At 37.2% G+C, this 21,176-nt stretch overlaps 1 protein-coding gene across 1 annotated transcript; it reads left to right on the top strand.

The window, feature by feature from the left end:
* Positions 1-9,962: 9,962 nt before the first annotated feature.
* On the top strand, positions 9,963-18,785 carry LOC130441531 (uncharacterized). The gene is made up of 5 exons (XM_056775254.1): positions 9,963-10,544; positions 10,633-10,780; positions 11,858-12,047; positions 15,787-15,929; positions 17,996-18,785. Exons 1-5 carry the CDS (start codon positions 10,354-10,356, stop codon positions 18,200-18,202), a joined length of 879 nt encoding a protein of 292 aa, XP_056631232.1. The 5' UTR covers positions 9,963-10,353; the 3' UTR covers positions 18,203-18,785.
* Positions 18,786-21,176: the final 2,391 nt, after the last annotated feature.

Raw genomic sequence — 21,176 nt, 5'->3', positions numbered from 1 at the left:
GGTCATATTTGACGTAATCATTTCATAGCGTTCTGGTTTCGGTTTTCGTCAATTTCAGACGAATTTGTACAACCAAAAATCGATTCTTCTTAGATTCTATCGACATCGACGTCTTCTCCCTGGTGTCTCTCGTTTCAGCATGCGTTCTGGTCATATTTGACGTAATCATTTCATAGCGTTCTGGTTTAGGTTTTCGTCAATTTCAGACGAATTTGTACAACCAAAAATCGATTCTTCTTAGATTCTATCGACATCGACGTCTTCTCCCTGGTGTCTCTCGTTTCAGCATGCGTTCTGGTCATATTTGACGTAATCATTTCATAGCGTTCTGGTTTCGGTTTTCGTCAATTTCAGACGAATTTGTTCAACCAAAAATCGCTTCTTCTTAGAGTCTGTCGACTTCGACGTCTTCTCCCTGGTGTCTCTCGTTTCAGCATGCGTTCTGGTCATATTTGACGTAATCATTTCATAGCGTTCTGGTTTAGGTTTTCGTCAATTTCAGACGAATTTGTACAACCAAAAATCGCTTCTTCTTGGAGTCTATCGACTTCGACGTCTTCTCCCTGGTGTCTCTCGTTTCAGCATGCGTTCTGGTCATATTTGACGTAATCATTTCATAGCGTTCTGGTTTAGGTTTTCGTCAATTTCAGACGAATTTGTACAACCAAAAATCGATTCTTCTTAGATTCTATCGACATCGACGTCTTCTCCCTGGTGTCTCTCGTTTCAGCATGCGTTCTGGTCATATTTGACGTAATCATTTCATAGCGTTCTGGTTTCGGTTTTCGTCAATTTCAGACGAATTTGTACAACCAAAAATCGCTTCTTCTTGGAGTCTGTCGACGTCGACGTCTTCTCCCTGGTGTCTCTCGTTTCAGCATGCGTTCTGGTCATATTTGACGTAATCATTTCATAGCGTTCTGGTTTCGGTTTTCGTCAATTTCAGACGAATTTGTACAACCAAAAATCGCATCTTCTTGGAGTCTATCGACTTCGACGTCTTCTCCCTGGTGTCTCTCGTTTCAGCATGCGTTCTGGTCATATTTGACGTAATCATTTCATAGCGTTCTGGTTTCGGTTTTCGTCAATTTCAGACGAATTTGTACAACCAAAAATCGCTTCTTCTTGGAGTCTATCGACTTCGACGTCTTCTCCCTGGTGTCTCTCGTTTCAGCATGCGTTCTGGTCATATTTGACGTAATCATTTCATAGCGTTCTGGTTTAGGTTTTCGTCAATTTCAGACGAATTTGTACAACCAAAAATCGCTTCTTCTTGGAGTCTGTCGACGTCGACGTCTTCTCCGTGGTGTCTCTCGTTTCAGCATGCGTTCTGGTCATATTTGACGTAATCATTTCATAGCGTTCTGGTTTCGGTTTTCGTCAATTTCAGACGAATTTATACAACCAAAAATCGCTTCTTCTTGGAGTCTATCGACTTCGACGTCTTCTCCCTGGTGTCTCTCGTTTCAGCATGCGTTCTGGTCATATTTGACGTAATCATTTCATAGCGTTCTGGTTTAGGTTTTCGTCAATTTCAGACGAATTTGTACAACCAAAAATCGATTCTTCTTAGATTCTATCGACATCGACGTCTTCTCCCTGGTGTCTCTCGTTTCAGCATGCGTTCTGGTCATATTTGACGTAATCATTTCATAGCGTTCTGGTTTCGGTTTTCGTCAATTTCAGACGAATTTGTACAACCAAAAATCGCTTCTTCTTGGAGTCTATCGACTTCGACGTCTTCTCCCTGGTGTCTCTCGTTTCAGCATGCGTTCTGGTCATATTTGACGTAATCATTTTATAGCGTTCTGGTTTCGGTTTTCGTCAATTTCAGACGAATTTGTACAACCAAAAATCGCTTCTTCTTGGAGTCTGTCGACTTCGACGTCTTCTCCCTGGTGTCTCTCGTTTCAGCATGCGTACTGGTCATATTTGACGTAATCATTTCATAGCGTTCTGGTTTAGGTTTTCGTCAATTTCAGACGAATTTGTACAACCAAAAATCGCTTCTTCTTGGAGTCTGTCGACTTCGACGTCTTCTCCCTGGTGTCTCTCGTTTCAGCATGCGTACTGGTCATATTTGACGTAATCATTTCCTAGCGTTCTGGTTTAGGTTTTCGTCAATTTCAGACGAATTTGTACAACCAAAAATCGCTTCTCCTTGGAGTCTGTCGACTTCGACGTCTTCTCCCTGGTGTCTCTCGTTTCAGCATGCGTACTGGTCATATTTGACGTAATCATTTCCTAGCGTTCTGGTTTAGGTTTTCGTCAATTTCAGACGAATTTGTACAACCAAAAATCGCTTCTTCTTGGAGTCTGTCGACTTCGACGTCTTCTCCCTGGTGTCTCTCGTTTCAGCATGCGTACTGGTCATATTTGACGTAATCATTTCATAGCGTTCTGGTTTAGGTTTTCGTCAATTTCAGAAGAATTTGTTCAACCAAAAATCGCTTCTTCTTAGAGTCTGTCGACTTCGACGTCTTCTCCCTGGTGTCTCTCGATTCAGCATGCGTTCTGGTCATATTTGACGTAATCATTTCATAGCGTTCTGGTTTAGGTTTTCGTCAATTTAACCAAAAAAAGCTTCTTCTTGGAGTCTGTCGACGTCGACGTCTTCTCCCTGGTGTCTCTCGTTTCAGCATGCGTTCTGGTCATATTTGACGTAATCATTTCATAGCGTTCTGGTTTAGGTTTTCGTCAATTTCAGACGAATTTGTACAACCAAAAATCGCTTCTTCTTGGAGTCTATCGACTTCGACGTCTTCTCCCTGGTGTCTCTCGTTTCAGCATGCGTTCTGGTCATATTTGACGTAATCATTTCATAGCGTTCTGGTTTAGGTTTTCGTCAATTTCAGACGAATTTGTACAACCAAAAATCGCTTCTTCTTGGAGTCTATCGACTTCGACGTCTTCTCCCTGGTGTCTCTCGATTCAGCATGCGTTCTGGTCATATTTGACGTAATCATTTCCTAGCGTTCTGGTTTAGGTTTTCGTCAATTTCAGACGAATTTGTACAACCAAAAATCGCTTCTTCTTGGAGTCTATCGACATCGACGTCTTCTCCCTGGTGTCTCTCGTTTCAGCATGCGTTCTGGTCATATTTGACGTAATCATTTCATAGCGTTCTGGTTTAGGTTTTCGTCAATTTCAGACGAATTTGTACAACCAAAAATCGCTTCTTCTTGGAGTCTATCGACGTCGACGTCTTCTCCCTGGTGTCTCTCGTTTCAGCATGCGTTCTGGTCATATTTGATGTAATCATTTCATAGCGTTCTGGTTTAGGTTTTCGTCAATTTCAGACGAATTTGTACAACCAAAAATCGCTTCTTCTTGGAGTCTATCGACGTCGACGTCTTCTCCCTGGTGTCTCTCGTTTCAGCATGCGTTCTGGTCATATTTGACGTAATCATTTCATAGCGTTCTGGTTTAGGTTTTCGTCAATTTCAGAAGAATTTGTTCAACCAAAAATCGCTTCTTCTTAGAGTCTGTCGACTTCGACGTCTTCTCCCTGGTGTCTCTCGTTTCAGCATGCGTTCTGGTCATATTTGATGTAATCATTTCATAGCGTTCTGGTTTAGGTTTTCGTCAATTTCAGACGAATTTGTACAACCAAAAATCGCTTCTTCTTGGAGTCTATCGACGTCGACGTCTTCTCCCTGGTGTCTCTCGATTCAGCATGCGTTCTGGTCATATTTGACGTAATCATTTCATAGCGTTCTGGTTTAGGTTTTCGTCAATTTAACCAAAAAAAGCTTCTTCTTGGAGTCTGTCGACGTCGACGTCTTCTCCCTGGTGTCTCTCGTTTCAGCATGCGTTCTGGTCATATTTGATGTAATCATTTCATAGCGTTCTGGTTTAGGTTTTCGTCAATTTCAGACGAATTTGTACAACCAAAAATCGCTTCTTCTTGGAGTCTATCGACGTCGACGTTTTCTCCCTGGTGTCTCTCGTTTCAGCATGCGTTCTGGTCATATTTGACGTAATCATTTCATAGCGTTCTGGTTTAGGTTTTCGTCAATTTCAGAAGAATTTGTTCAACCAAAAATCGCTTCTTCTTAGAGTCTGTCGACTTCGACGTCTTCTCCCTGGTGTCTCTCGATTCAGCATGCGTTCTGGTCATATTTGACGTAATCATTTCATAGCGTTCTGGTTTAGGTTTTCGTCAATTTCAGACGAATTTGTACAACCAAAAATCGCTTCTTCTTGGAGTCTATCGACTTCGACGTCTTCTCCCTGGTGTCTCTCGTTTCAGCATGCGTTCTGGTCATATTTTACGTAATCATTTCATAGCGTTCTGGTTTAGGTTTTCGTCAATTTCAGACGAATTTGTACAACCAAAAATCGCTTCTTCTTGGAGTCTATCGACATCGACGTCTTCTCCCTGGTGTCTCTCGTTTCAGCATGCGTTCTGGTCATATTTGACGTAATCATTTCATAGCGTTCTGGTTTAGGTTTTCGTCAATTTCAGACGAATTTGTACAACCAAAAATCGCTTCTTCTTGGAGTCTATCGACGTCGACGTCTTCTCCCTGGTGTCTCTCGTTTCAGCATGCGTTCTGGTCATATTTGATGTAATCATTTCATAGCGTTCTGGTTTAGGTTTTCGTCAATTTCAGACGAATTTGTACAACCAAAAATCGCTTCTTCTTGGAGTCTATCGACTTCGACGTCTTCTCCCTGGTGTCTCTCGTTTCAGCATGCGTTCTGGTCATATTTGACGTAATCATTTCATAGCGTTCTGGTTTAGGTTTTCGTCAATTTCAGACGAATTTGTACAACCAAAAATCGCTTCTTCTTGGAGTCTATCGACATCGACGTCTTCTCCCTGGTGTCTCTCGTTTCAGCATGCGTTCTGGTCATATTTGACGTAATCATTTCATAGCGTTCTGGTTTAGGTTTTCGTCAATTTCAGACGAATTTGTACAACCAAAAATCGCTTCTTCTTGGAGTCTATCGACGTCGACGTCTTCTCCCTGGTGTCTCTCGTTTCAGCATGCGTTCTGGTCATATTTGACGTAATCATTTCATAGCGTTCTGGTTTAGGTTTTCGTCAATTTCAGAAGAATTTGTTCAACCAAAAATCGCTTCTTCTTAGAGTCTGTCGACTTCGACGTCTTCTCCCTGGTGTCTCTCGATTCAGCATGCGTTCTGGTCATATTTGACGTAATCATTTCATAGCGTTCTGGTTTAGGTTTTCGTCAATTTAACCAAAAAAAGCTTCTTCTTGGAGTCTGTCGACGTCGACGTCTTCTCCCTGGTGTCTCTCGTTTCAGCATGCGTTCTGGTCATATTTGACGTAATCATTTCATAGCGTTCTGGTTTAGGTTTTCGTCAATTTCAGACGAATTTGTACAACCAAAAATCGCTTCTTCTTGGAGTCTATCGACTTCGACGTCTTCTCCCTGGTGTCTCTCGTTTCAGCATGCGTTCTGGTCATATTTGACGTAATCATTTCATAGCGTTCTGGTTTAGGTTTTCGTCAATTTCAGACGAATTTGTACAACCAAAAATCGCTTCTTCTTGGAGTCTATCGACTTCGACGTCTTCTCCCTGGTGTCTCTCGTTTCAGCATGCGTTCTGGTCATATTTGACGTAATCATTTCATAGCGTTCTGGTTTAGGTTTTCGTCAATTTCAGACGAATTTGTACAACCAAAAATCGCTTCTTCTTGGAGTCTATCGACTTCGACGTCTTCTCCCTGGTGTCTCTCGTTTCAGCATGCGTTCTGGTCATATTTGACGTAATCATTTCATAGCGTTCTGGTTTAGGTTTTCGTCAATTTCAGACGAATTTGTACAACCAAAAATCGCTTCTTCTTGGAGTCTATCGACTTCGACGTCTTCTCCCTGGTGTCTCTCGTTTCAGCATGCGTTCTGGTCATATTTGACGTAATCATTTCATAGCGTTCTGGTTTAGGTTTTCGTCAATTTCAGACGAATTTGTACAACCAAAAATCGCTTCTTCTTGGAGTCTATCGACTTCGACGTCTTCTCCCTGGTGTCTCTCGATTCAGCATGCGTTCTGGTCATATTTGACGTAATCATTTCCTAGCGTTCTGGTTTAGGTTTTCGTCAATTTCAGACGAATTTGTACAACCAAAAATCGCTTCTTCTTGGAGTCTATCGACATCGACGTCTTCTCCCTGGTGTCTCTCGTTTCAGCATGCGTTCTGGTCATATTTGACGTAATCATTTCATAGCGTTCTGGTTTAGGTTTTCGTCAATTTCAGACGAATTTGTACAACCAAAAATCGCTTCTTCTTGGAGTCTATCGACGTCGACGTCTTCTCCCTGGTGTCTCTCGTTTCAGCATGCGTTCTGGTCATATTTGACGTAATCATTTCATAGCGTTCTGGTTTAGGTTTTCGTCAATTTCAGACGAATTTGTACAACCAAAAATCGCTTCTTCTTGGAGTCTATCGACGTCGACGTCTTCTCCCTGGTGTCTCTCGTTTCAGCATGCGTTCTGGTCATATTTGACGTAATCATTTCATAGCGTTCTGGTTTAGGTTTTCGTCAATTTCAGACGAATTTGTACAACCAAAAATCGCTTCTTCTTGGAGTCTATCGACGTCGACGTCTTCTCCCTGGTGTCTCTCGTTTCAGCATGCGTTCTGGTCATATTTGACGTAATCATTTCATAGCGTTCTGGTTTAGGTTTTCGTCAATTTCAGAAGAATTTGTTCAACCAAAAATCGCTTCTTCTTAGAGTCTGTCGACTTCGACGTCTTCTCCCTGGTGTCTCTCGTTTCAGCATGCGTTCTGGTCATATTTGATGTAATCATTTCATAGCGTTCTGGTTTAGGTTTTCGTCAATTTCAGACGAATTTGTACAACCAAAAATCGCTTCTTCTTGGAGTCTATCGACGTCGACGTCTTCTCCCTGGTGTCTCTCGATTCAGCATGCGTTCTGGTCATATTTGACGTAATCATTTCATAGCGTTCTGGTTTAGGTTTTCGTCAATTTAACCAAAAAAAGCTTCTTCTTGGAGTCTGTCGACGTCGACGTCTTCTCCCTGGTGTCTCTCGTTTCAGCATGCGTTCTGGTCATATTTGATGTAATCATTTCATAGCGTTCTGGTTTAGGTTTTCGTCAATTTCAGACGAATTTGTACAACCAAAAATCGCTTCTTCTTGGAGTCTATCGACGTCGACGTTTTCTCCCTGGTGTCTCTCGTTTCAGCATGCGTTCTGGTCATATTTGACGTAATCATTTCATAGCGTTCTGGTTTAGGTTTTCGTCAATTTCAGAAGAATTTGTTCAACCAAAAATCGCTTCTTCTTAGAGTCTGTCGACTTCGACGTCTTCTCCCTGGTGTCTCTCGATTCAGCATGCGTTCTGGTCATATTTGACGTAATCATTTCATAGCGTTCTGGTTTAGGTTTTCGTCAATTTCAGACGAATTTGTACAACCAAAAATCGCTTCTTCTTGGAGTCTATCGACTTCGACGTCTTCTCCCTGGTGTCTCTCGTTTCAGCATGCGTTCTGGTCATATTTTACGTAATCATTTCATAGCGTTCTGGTTTAGGTTTTCGTCAATTTCAGACGAATTTGTACAACCAAAAATCGCTTCTTCTTGGAGTCTATCGACATCGACGTCTTCTCCCTGGTGTCTCTCGTTTCAGCATGCGTTCTGGTCATATTTGACGTAATCATTTCATAGCGTTCTGGTTTAGGTTTTCGTCAATTTCAGACGAATTTGTACAACCAAAAATCGCTTCTTCTTGGAGTCTATCGACGTCGACGTCTTCTCCCTGGTGTCTCTCGTTTCAGCATGCGTTCTGGTCATATTTGATGTAATCATTTCATAGCGTTCTGGTTTAGGTTTTCGTCAATTTCAGACGAATTTGTACAACCAAAAATCGCTTCTTCTTGGAGTCTATCGACGTCGACGTCTTCTCCCTGGTGTCTCTCGTTTCAGCATGCGTTCTGGTCATATTTGACGTAATCATTTCATAGCGTTCTGGTTTAGGTTTTCGTCAATTTCAGACGAATTTGTACAACCAAAAATCGCTTCTTCTTGGAGTCTATCGACATCGACGTCTTCTCCCTGGTGTCTCTCGTTTCAGCATGCGTTCTGGTCATATTTGACGTAATCATTTCATAGCGTTCTGGTTTAGGTTTTCGTCAATTTCAGACGAATTTGTACAACCAAAAATCGCTTCTTCTTGGAGTCTATCGACGTCGACGTCTTCTCCCTGGTGTCTCTCGTTTCAGCATGCGTTCTGGTCATATTTGATGTAATCATTTCATAGCGTTCTGGTTTAGGTTTTCGTCAATTTCAGACGAATTTGTACAACCAAAAATCGCTTCTTCTTGGAGTCTATCGACTTCGACGTCTTCTCCCTGGTGTCTCTCGTTTCAGCATGCGTTCTGGTCATATTTGACGTAATCATTTCATAGCGTTCTGGTTTAGGTTTTCGTCAATTTCAGACGAATTTGTACAACCAAAAATCGCTTCTTCTTGGAGTCTATCGACATCGACGTCTTCTCCCTGGTGTCTCTCGTTTCAGCATGCGTTCTGGTCATATTTGACGTAATCATTTCATAGCGTTCTGGTTTAGGTTTTCGTCAATTTCAGACGAATTTGTACAACCAAAAATCGCTTCTTCTTGGAGTCTATCGACGTCGACGTCTTCTCCCTGGTGTCTCTCGTTTCAGCATGCGTTCTGGTCATATTTGACGTAATCATTTCATAGCGTTCTGGTTTAGGTTTTCGTCAATTTCAGAAGAATTTGTTCAACCAAAAATCGCTTCTTCTTAGAGTCTGTCGACTTCGACGTCTTCTCCCTGGTGTCTCTCGATTCAGCATGCGTTCTGGTCATATTTGACGTAATCATTTCATAGCGTTCTGGTTTAGGTTTTCGTCAATTTAACCAAAAAAAGCTTCTTCTTGGAGTCTGTCGACGTCGACGTCTTCTCCCTGGTGTCTCTCGTTTCAGCATGCGTTCTGGTCATATTTGACGTAATCATTTCATAGCGTTCTGGTTTAGGTTTTCGTCAATTTCAGACGAATTTGTACAACCAAAAATCGCTTCTTCTTGGAGTCTATCGACTTCGACGTCTTCTCCCTGGTGTCTCTCGTTTCAGCATGCGTTCTGGTCATATTTGACGTAATCATTTCATAGCGTTCTGGTTTAGGTTTTCGTCAATTTCAGACGAATTTGTACAACCAAAAATCGCTTCTTCTTGGAGTCTATCGACTTCGACGTCTTCTCCCTGGTGTCTCTCGTTTCAGCATGCGTTCTGGTCATATTTGACGTAATCATTTCATAGCGTTCTGGTTTAGGTTTTCGTCAATTTCAGACGAATTTGTACAACCAAAAATCGCTTCTTCTTGGAGTCTATCGACTTCGACGTCTTCTCCCTGGTGTCTCTCGTTTCAACATGCGTTCTGGTCATATTTGACGTAATCATTTCATAGCGTTCTGGTTTAGGTTTTCGTCAATTTCAGACGAATTTGTACAACCAAAAATCGCTTCTTCTTGGAGTCTATCGACTTCGACGTCTTCTCCCTGGTGTCTCTCGTTTCAACATGCGTTCTGGTCATATTTGACGTAATCATTTCATAGCGTTCTGGTTTAGGTTTTCGTCAATTTCAGACGAATTTGTACAACCAAAAATCGCTTCTTCTTGGAGTCTATCGACGTCGACGTCTTCTCCCTGGTGTCTCTCGTTTCAGCATGCGTTCTGGTCATATTTGATGTAATCATTTCATAGCGTTCTGGTTTAGGTTTTCGTCAATTTCAGACGAATTTGTACAATCAAAAATCGCTTCTTCTTGGAGTCTATCGACGTCGACGTCTTCTCCCTGGTGTCTCTCGTTTCAGCATGCGTTCTGGTCATATTTGACGTAATCATTTCCTAGCGTTCTGGTTTAGGTTAGGTTTAAGTTGCAAATAATTTTCTGCATTCTGCACTATGTCTTTATTACCACATTAATATCCATATTTGCACGTTAGTTAAACAATAGAATCCATTCACAAGAAAACCTTTAAATTGTTCATAAATTACTGCAAAGATTCGTTAAGAAACCAGAATTTACCAAAACAATCTGATTAACACAGGATCACACGTTATGCCGAATTAAGCATTTTTATTGGGGATTTGGATAAGACGTGTTTTGAAATGGTAATGTACGTGGATAAGGCGAGTTTTGGTTTAACTGGCCATACTTTTAACCATATAATATACAGTATATGCTGAGTTTTCTTCGGATTTGTGATTTTTTTACTGTTTGACGTTATTGTTTTTGTTATCTCATAGTGCTAGTCCGAGGTATTCAATTAGAGCTTCTGTAATATTGTCTTCCATCTCCACTCTGTTTCATTGAAATTTCTTTGTTTTAGTGTATGGCGCAAACGTGGTATATTGCTTCTGATACACAACTTTACGTATTTTCTTTAATGCTACTAGCGATTGTATGGAAATATGAAAAAAAGGCCAAAATTATTTTTGGAAGTACAGTAGTTATTGGACTTGCGACACTTGCAAGTATAGCATTCTGTAAGAACTATGATATTATAATTAGGCAGTATCCCGAGTAAGTATATACGAACTACTTTTAAAAAATATTTTTTTAGAAATTTAACGCCTTAAATCGTTCTATTTATTTTCTTCTCCATTTTCAGGAATCTTTACAATATGAATGGGATAAAGTTGGAAATTTGGCATGACTTATATAGTTCTGGATATTCGAACATAACTGGTTATACAATCGGTTTGATATTTGGTTATATTTTCTACAAAAATCGTAAAAAGTCTATTGAAATAACAAAAGTAAGCATATTTAATGTATTTTTTAACTACAACATCCCTTATTCCTTCCCCTATTTTATCAATTTTATTTAAAAAAGTTTGGATTGGTGATGTTTTTACACAAGTGATTTCTGGGTGTAGAAATATTGAATTTATTGTGGTGAAAGGTAGTTTTCAGTTCTGTAAATAATCCACAGCAACCCGTTTCGTGAATATTTTTCTTTTTTAAACATTCGAATATGTTTAAAATAATATGCTATGTTTATCAATCTGAATCTTTGTTATTAAATTCTTACCTGTCTTTATTCTCACTACACTGATCAATTCCATTGTCTTCATTCGTCCATGGTCTTCGAAAGAACGCCATATTTCGATTTATTTAAAGAAATTTATGAATTAAATAAATCTCACCAAGCTACGCCACCGCTTATCGCAGACTGTCTCTAGCAGGAATATTTCGAAGAAATTGTATACATACAACCAATAGAAATGTTTACGATTCGATGTTATCATTGGTAAACAGTGTAGATGATAAATCCACGTGGACTGTCGGTTTGTTAGATGTTTATACGGGGAGTAAACATTATTTTTCATTTCTTAATTTGATATAAGTCCCGTGCATTTTTATGAAATAATGATTGGTCCTCGCATAACTGTCTTCTGCAATTAATATTGGTAGAACTATAAAGATACTTTCTTAGATTGTGAAAAATAATAACACCGTCCAGAAGCGCCCTCAACATGTAAAGAATTGTGTGGATAAAGAGAGATTTGTGTATAGGAAGATAAATAAGAAAAAAAATGCTAGAGAGAGATCATGTAGCTTTATTTTACTATTGCCTTTCATTCGTATAAACATGAGAATAAGCAAATTAGGAACGATTGTTCACCTTAGGGATGTAATAATCAACGCCATGGGTGTAGGAAATTAAATTATGTTATAATTTCAAAGATAATCGAAAATATACCTCTCGTTGTATAGATAAAATGATGCGCGTGTCCCTCTGGAAAATAGTATTAGTCAATATCAATTATATTATTTACTGAAAGGAAGATGTCATTATAACTATCATCAATATTTTCTTTTGATTCTTGTAGATTCATGTGATATTATGGTGGTTTCTCTCATTCGGAATGTGTAATTTCATCATTCTAATAGCAGCAACAATGTACAGACCTAATTATCAAAATTCAACTTTAGAATCTGCGTTATATTGGGCGTTAGGAAAAAATATTTTCGCACTTGGTATTGCTATTGGAATATACGGATTCGCCCTTAAAATTGGATGTAAGTATATACATAAAAACATTAAAATATCAACTTACTATTTGGAAAATATCCCAGTATTTATAATCAATTTGATAGATACGTATTAAAGTAAATATACGAGGATTACTACTTAAGTTTTGAGATATGGCAACACTGATGATATTGTTGTCTTACGAGTGCTATTTGAGTTGTTTACATACACTTAAAACATTCATTTTGATTAAAAAATGGAATTGAATGGCAAACATTTTCGTGCGATGATTTTGTACGTTGAACGTAAATTAAATCAACAGAAGTTATGCCGATGAACTCGCTTCGACTTTTGGTGATGAAGCGCCATCTCGAGCCAGCTTGATCGCTGGTTTTCCGAATTCAATCGTAGTCGCACTTCGCTACGGGATGAATTTCGTAAAAGTCATCCAAAATCGACTAATGTACCAGAAAACATCTATGCTGTGCGTAAACTGATGTTGCAAAATCGTCATATGACATACCGTCAGATTGAGGCATTGAATTTAACTCGCAAGCATTCAATATTGCATGAAAATTTCTTCTTCTTCTTCTTCTTCTTACGTTAGGACTAGGTCCTGTATTTTCATCAAGGGTTTGCTAGGAGTAGTTGGGATGCTGAGGACCAGCTTTCATACCACCTTATAGGTGGTCGTCCAGGAGGTCGAGTTGTGTCTGGTTTCTTTTCATTTGCAGCATGAAAATTTGGCTCTAAAAAAATATTTGTAACAGGCGACGATTCATAGATCTATCAATCGACTGTATGGGTCTTTGAAGATGAGCCGAATCCAACAAAAGTTGTTCGCGCACAAAGCAAATGGTTGTCTGTTTTTTCGAAATAACTGGACTTGTTGCAATCGTTGCTACAATTATACTGTCTCCAAATAGGACATTTGACATCAATCACGTGTATTTATAATGTCTCTAATGGTCAACTGTGATATTTAAAAAAAATTTCATAGCCACAAGAACATGAATTTTACAACTACCCTCTAAAATTATTTCTTTCTGAATGTCCAAAAGTAGTTAAACAAATCAAGAGTACTTATGATTTTTTAAATAGAATGCCTTATATTTTCCAAATTCTATGAGAAAATTTTGGGGAACTTTCAATAAGATCTCGAGATATTCCATTTTTTGGGGAAATGAAAAGTTGGCGTTAAAGTTTAATCTCGATGAATTCATTTAATTTAAGCAAGTAAAGTTCGTGATTTAGGATACTTTGAACTATCAATAGTGATATTTGTTGCTCCATTATTTCTTAATAAAGTATTTAAATAGTAAAATGGTCCATGAAAATCCGAAAATCATCACTGGTGTAATAATATGCTTATTGGATGAAACACGATTCAAAATTGAACAAAATCGTTTGCTAAAAGTGGTGTACAAGAAGAGCGAGAAATATAAAAATTACGGGTCACAGCAATGCCAATCACAGAAAAATCGATTGAGTACAACAGACCAGAATTTATGTGCTTTATAGACCTACAAAAAGCCTTCGATCGAGTACAACTAAAAGACGTGATACATCTACTATACGATAAAGAAATCCCTTATGACTACCAGATGGGGATGATCTTCAAAGGCTTTTACATGTGCTTAACTGCACAGCTTTATCTTTCAATATGATAATATCTGCGTCCAAAACAACGTGTATGACCTCATCCAAAACTCCTATAAGATGTAAGCTAATCGTTGACGACTAGTGAGAAAGCAAATAACTAAGGCATTAAGAATAGCAGCATGTTTGAACGAAACCATTGGGCAAAATAAACCTTGGAGCAGGATAGAAGGCAAAGATGTCGAAGATAAAACAGGCGTCTACGCCTAATACATGAAAGAAGAAGATTTTCTCCATGATTAGCAAACTATTTGCTATCCGAATAACCCTGAAACATTGATAAATGATAACAAATTTTGTAACAACTTTCTCAAGCTTATTGGTCATAGAAAACGTTTCCAAACGATAAGCTTTCTAAATCTGTTTTTTCAAATTTTTTCGAACAATTATCAATGTCCTTGGTCCGTTTTTGTTTTCTCCAATTTAAGGATCTTCTATTCATTCATTTTTTAATATTCAATATTTGTTGTGAATTTTTTTCTAATTAATGATCTAAAAGTATACACAATGTAAAAAATGAAGAGTAATTGTTTCGATAAAGTTATAAGTCAATATAATAATAATAAACTTTTACTGGGCTATTTCTAACAAAATCGAATTAGTAGTTTCGTTTATTTGTTTCCGCTAAATCCAATAGATGGTGTTATATTGAACACTTACTATTTTATCTTTAGTGTGGTTAATATTTTTCCACTATAAGTGTCAAATTTGGTTCATTAGAGATTGAGCCCCGTTGTTAACATAATCTGTATACTGCATTTTTGTATTTAAAATAGTTACTACTTAAACGACATCTTCACAGCGATTCTGCTTGAAGCCACAGTTGTTTGACGACTTATACCGAGGAGAAATGAGCTGGTCCTATGCCAGTAAACCTTCTTGTAGTGCAGGGTGAAATATTTCAAAGTTCTACTAAATCAGGGGTGTTATGTAGCAACTGGCATAGCATACCCTTGGTAGTAACCGATTTGAATTAGTCAGTTACAGATTTTGTTACCAATGAAAATATAATTTAATATAGGTAAATATTTTTTGAGATAACTAACCAAGTGTAGCAAAAAAAGTAGAAAAACATTTATTCCTAATAAGAAGAAATATATTATAAAATGTAAATCGCATAGTATTTATAATTTTATATAGAATATCCACAACTTTAAATATGCTTTGCTCAATCCTTTTTTGTTCTATCAGTTCTTCTAATACTGACGAAAAAGGTCAAATACAGAGGGTGTTCCATAAGTAATATCGGCTTTATAAAAGTAATACACTACTGAAAGGAAACATTTTATGCAATGCAAATAATGGGGCAATAATCAACCGACGTATGTATGGATTTGGGGTCTCTTATACACTACGACCCAAAGGATCTATTGTGTCCCTTTTTCTTGCTGCGATACTGGAAAGCCCAGTGTTTACAACTGATCCATCAATCCAACTTCTTTTTAAAAATCTAGAATGTGGGATGGCTGTAATTACTATAGATCTTCGTCTTCTATTTCATATGCTCCTGGAGTTCCTCAGAGGTTTCGTCCTCTGCATTATCTGCTAGGTCTAGCGTCTTCAAGTGTTTGTTGAGGAGACAGTACCCTGATAGAACTCTTCTTAATATTTTACTCATATCTATTCCAGTGATTTTTCGATTGCTCTGTAGCTGATACCACAGAAGGGTTCAGGTCATCATCAGGTTATCAGCTATTGCGGTGTGACCCGCAATCCATTGTAGAGTAATTTTATTTTTCTTGGTATCAGCTTTGTGGTCAGAATTCTTTAACCTAGTTCTTCAAGAATAGGTAAAATATGTGGGCGAGGGTTCACTTAGCCCATGTCAAGATTTTTTGGCTTGCAGCCCTCTTAATATTATAAAAAACACTATGAAACTGATTATATTAACTAGAAAATCGAAATTTTAAGGTAGGTTTGTCACAGTGTAGTGTTTAGAAGATAATTTTAACCAACCTATTGTTTTGCACGTTTTAACTAACCTCATTTCCAGCATTTTATGCCATTTGACTATGTGAAAACTTCTCAAAAATAATTTTATATTAGCGAAACTAAAAGATGTAATAACTACTTTTTCAGAAAAATATATTCAATTAAAATGATATCATTAAAAACTGTCTATTTCAGGGTTTGCCAGATGGTTGTGTGAATGGAAAGCTGTTAGAGTAATTGGAAGGCTTACCTACAGCACTTATATTGTACATTCGACAGTGATTCGAATCAGAGGAGGATTAATCAGAAGTCCTTTGTACGTGAATGATTATTTATTGGTGAGTGAACCTTGTTCTATCATTAAAGAGTTGTTCCAATTCACAAGAGCGTGTTTTCAACACTAAATTGATTCCAGCGTTGCTTCCACTATTTGAAGCACTCCTGGTAATCCTTTGAAGTTATCACGTGCCCCCATACAAAGTATTGGTGGTATTTTACATTAAAGAAAAATCCAAGATTTATTGTAGAACAAAAAGTAGTTAATTTACACCTGTTGCTGTTGCGGATGTTTTGTAGAAAAACAGATAAGGAGAAAAGCTAATCAAGAAGGCCTTTTCTTTTTAAAATGACGCCAGTTCTTCCTGCACCTCAATTAGATTGTACAAAACGTAAAACAGTGATACCAGATAAGAGGAAAATACTGTAACATAGTATGTATCAAGCTCCCGTTGACTTTTGTGACATTACTATATTAGAAGCACACCTCTGTGGTGAAGAAATGAGACAGGATTAGAACCTACAGATGATAGCGAAGAAATAAAAAAATTGGAAAGAAAAATATCGGGGATATGGAGTAGGTGTTGCATTGAATACCTTCCTTGCCAAAAACTCTTGCACAAGCAATAAGGAAAAATCAATGCGTTGTCTTGGTGCAGGCTACAACCTTTCCAGTCACTTTTTAGACGGATTGACAAAAAGATATTTTCCATGAACGTATGCCTTAGGTATATGAAAAACAATTAGAATTGCCTCAGTCTTGAACACATTTGTTTCTGGTCCTCGCTTATTTCTTCCCACAGCTGATTTTATTTACAGATCTCGAGGTCATATTCAAATATCCAGGTTTCATTTTCCCTGACTCATATGGCCTCTGGTGTCATTCTAAATGCGGTACTACCAATTCTTGCAGATCGTTTTTGGTATTTGGTTTTGATTATAGATGGTCTTCAGAAACAGGTTTACGTCTGAATCTGTACCGATTAGCAAACTGTTCAACGATTAATGATTTTGGTAGTTGTCAATGTAAATGCTCTAAATGCTATACTTATTGGCGTTCTCATCCATTTGCTCTATGTGTATCTACTGAGCACCAGCTCGCTTGTCTGACTCCATTCCAATTGTTATTGTTAGTTTCGTTCAGTTCGAACCTCTTACCATTGAGATGCACGCAACCATGACATCTTGACAAGAACATTTTCATTATTGTTTTGGATTGATTCATCTTTTTTGTTTAAGTATATTTGTAGCTTTATTCATTCCACGCCTCTTATGAGGCCTTCTTATTTTTTCTTAAGGTCAATCCCGTTTTTCTTTGCAGACTTTAGTAGTTTTATACCTGTCCAAACTATTTCTAATTGCTTTATATAGTAGTTTTTAGTAGATTTCTATACTATGCCTCAACAATTAGCCATAGTGTATATTAAACTAGCAGAGAAACCCATCGCATGTTTAATGGTATAGAAAAAATACATTTTTTAACATAGATACTGCAGATTTGTGTATTCGATATTCAGATAGTTATTCCGTCAGCATATATTATATATTATGGATTTTAGAATTTTCTAGATCATTCTAGAACACTCTAAATCGGTCATAATAAATTACATTAATTTTGGAACTTTCCAGAACATTCGAGAAATTTCTAGAACTTTCCATAACATTCTAAATCGATTATGATAGTTGAACACATTTTAAAACTTTCTAGACCATTCCAGAAATTTTGACAGCTTTTCAGAAGTTTTCATGCGTCTGAAAAGCACAGAAAGATGAGTTTTTACATTTTCGTCACCAACAACCACCCAGTTCCACCAACCACGACCAAACTCCCTTATTGTGACCTGGAAGCCAAGGGGTATTTACCACCCCAACAGGGAGTTGATTGGAGTTGCTTGGTGATAAAGTAAACCGTGTCTTTATGTACTAACAAAGCATTTAATATACATATTATAAGTTATAGCTTTCAATCAGTTACGGTCTTTATATCGGTAGTCAGAGTTTCATGTTTTAGAGCAGACCCAATCTGAATAAAGAAACAGCGGATCATTGATCTAATAACAATAAGTTTATTTTATATTATCCATTATTTTAAAGACTTAACTTACGAGAAATTATAACTTTTTTGTAGATATCAACTGTTTTGGGAGATATTGCTTTATCCTACTTAGTGGGTACATTAATGTGTTTATTATTCGAGATGCCAGTATCAGCTTTACAAAAATTGCTAATACCAACAACTGAACACAATCGACTCACAAATTCATTGAAAAAACCTTTGAATTCTAAAGAAGTACATCTGGAAAACGAAAATCAGAATGTCGGTACAAACGTTTGATAATAAAATTATGTAAAAACTGTTATTTTTGGAGTTTACTTCTTAAGAATCGATTTGCATATATAAGGGGCCCGGTATGAGAAAAATGTGAGGAGTAAAATCTATCGATGAATGACCTCGTTACGTTTTTGGTGCGCAACCTATGATGCGCAACTTTCTAATTTGTCAGTGTCGACATACTTATATTGCTGTTTTTATTATAAATATCAATAATTAATATTGTTATTGTGAGGTTTTAATTTTTATCATTGTGTTCCGCTAAAGTGAACTGAAAGTATTTTCAAATAACTTTGGCAGAAAGACGTGTAGATGATATTGCCGGAACATCTAACAAACACGTGGTTGCAAGGTACGTTATAATTCATGTATTATATGTATGAGCATGTGCTGTTTGTATTTATTAAGTATCTTAATAATTATCGATGTAGTTTATATAAATATATATTTGAAAACAGCACATAAAATTAGATAATCAACCCAATATGAATTATCGAGATTATTGACTACTGCAAAAAGTTTAATGTAAAATATTTCGTCGATTAGTTATAATAAACGTATATGAAATGAATAAATAAATAACAAATTTACCCTTTTATACAGTCATGCGTCGGAGCTGACACACACAATTTTTTTGTTCCAAAAATATTGATAAAGTCAAAGAATGAAAATTAGAACTTTAGTTTTGATTCATTTATTGATATAGTTGTAGTAATGGTGGTAATGATCATGATTTTATGAGAGGTCTGGCATTTATCACATGGATCAATTAACACATGAAATACTATGCTACACCAAATATTCTTGCTTATTACATGCATGTTCAAAATCAAAATGTCTTCTTATCATTGAAACGAGTGTCATATTCCGGTTACTAAACCACTTCGGGTGGACCTAGACCTGAGCATTAGCTGAAATTTTACCCTCTTCGATAATAGTTCTTGTTATCATACTACCATACAGACTTTTTATAAATCTTAACGAAAGTGGTTGTGAATATTTGGTCATAGTTTGTAGTTGTGTCGCTGTAGCTCTTTTATTTACAATTGCTTAAGTTGTTTTTATAAGAATAAATCATTTTGCCACCTCGAGCAAATAGAATATGTTATTTATACTATCAAGGACATATACTAGCCGAGAACACCGAAAATCAACCCTAGAGACCTAGTCCTACTTCAACCAACTATAAAATAAAGAATAACCACTCGTATATTTTGCGAACCCGTTTTAATAATGAGAAGAGTTGAAAACAGAATAAGGATAAAATAAAATAAACAACATTTTCAATTGTCCTTGCTACACATGAAACAAATATGGCCGCGATTATCCAAACAGAAAAGGCGCCTACATACGCCACTTTTATTTGACATCAACCTTCGTCTTTCGATGGGCATATTTGGCATGTAGTATTTTTTGAAGCTTCATGGATCGTTTGGTCTTGAGGTGGGTCCTGTTTGCTATTATTGCAGTCTTTATCGAGCGCTGAAAAGTAAGCATTTGTAACCGATGCTTCATTCAAGGTTCCATCATTTGTCGGCTTGGTTCTATCATGAATTTACTATAACGTATCCACACCCCCTTTTGTTATAGTTATAAAATTCAATCATATTGGTCTTTCCCGTTTCCTCAGACATAATCGTACTTCCTGAATACATTGTACTTTAAAGCATTACATTCTTATTTTTTCATCCAAGTCCAAGAAGCGCCTTTATCTCCATGTCACATGTAGAAGATGTAGTGGTTTTCTTGTTTTTGTAATTCTGGGATCTTACAGAAATTTCAGCATTTGTGTGTTTTACAATCTGATATCAATAAACCTCTTGTAAAGAATCTTATGCCTGTTTAGCCATACTTATAGTTCGTTGGATCATATGGACCTTTTTTTTAAAGGTACCCTTACAGTTCTTCCTGCACCAGCCGATCAACGATGTCCATCTTTTCCTCTAAAGCTTAATTTTGGTCTATTTCTTTTATGGCCCATATCATCTAGATCTTGCTTTTTGAATACTTCGTCACTGCTTCCTATGCCTTTTCTATAGTTTGATCGAGAATGAGGGTTTCTATCGTTGTATTACGTTATCGAATCTTCTTGCTACCATTGGACACCATATCATCCGAGTGTTCATCCTCGTTAAATAGTACACTTCCCGAGTCCTCGAATGGTTCGTGTTCCACTTGAACACCTTCTTCGGATCCGCTCGAATCACTTCCCCAATCGTCATCAGGTACTAACTTCTGAAGTTCCTTGTCAACTTGGTTAGTGAAGACTGGTCATCAGACGTAGAGATAAAGTGTCAAGTGCCGGATAGAAAAAATAACGAGCTCATTCAAAAAATTCAAAGAGGTGTTTATGAACTCTGACTTAGACCTCAACCTCAAAATAAGATTCACAAAATGCTACGTAAGGTCCATGCTATTGTACGATATGAAAGACTGGACACTGAAAGTTAACACCATGAACAGATTGAGGAATCTGTGACGTAGATCTTCCGAATTCCATGGACGGAAAACCAATAAAGAAATTCTGGTAAAGCAAAAATTGAACATGGATAAGAGCCACATGAGAATTAATACCACCAGAGTCAAGTTAAAATGGTCAGAAGTGATCGCAAACATCCATTAATGGATAGCAGAAGAATAAGTAGTTAGATGCGAAGTAGTATTGCGCTGTTGTCAAATTTTTACATCTGATTGTTTAGAATGCAATTTTTAACAACGCTGTTAATTTTAGTGAAGGTAACTACATCGATTTTAAATTTACATATCATACAAATAGTTGTATAGATTAACCCCATGAAATGCAGAAAAGTACAGAATATCTTGTTAGAGTACTGACGCAACCAAATAGAAAAGAAAAACAATGTTTCACACACTAGATCTTTTATTGATTATTTGATCAACATTCTTTTAGTGTACAAACAATAAAAATTGGAGCATTTTTGAGGTATTATAAGAATGGGCAGTTTTTTATTAAGGA

This window comes from Diorhabda sublineata, chromosome 3, assembly GCF_026230105.1.
Source record: "Diorhabda sublineata isolate icDioSubl1.1 chromosome 3, icDioSubl1.1, whole genome shotgun sequence".
Lineage (NCBI taxonomy): Eukaryota > Metazoa > Arthropoda > Insecta > Coleoptera > Chrysomelidae > Diorhabda > Diorhabda sublineata.
This window is presented reverse-complemented; position numbering and strand designations above follow the sequence as displayed.

Coding starts and splice junctions, on each gene's coding strand:
- LOC130441531 (XM_056775254.1), top strand. CDS start 10,354: ATGGCGCAAACGTGGTATATTGCTTCTGATACACAACTTTACGTATTT. Junction 12,048..15,786: donor ATTCGCCCTTAAAATTGGAT/GTAAGTATATAC, acceptor TGTCTATTTCAG/GGTTTGCCAGATGGTTGTGT. Junction 15,930..17,995: donor ACGTGAATGATTATTTATTG/GTGAGTGAACCT, acceptor ACTTTTTTGTAG/ATATCAACTGTTTTGGGAGA.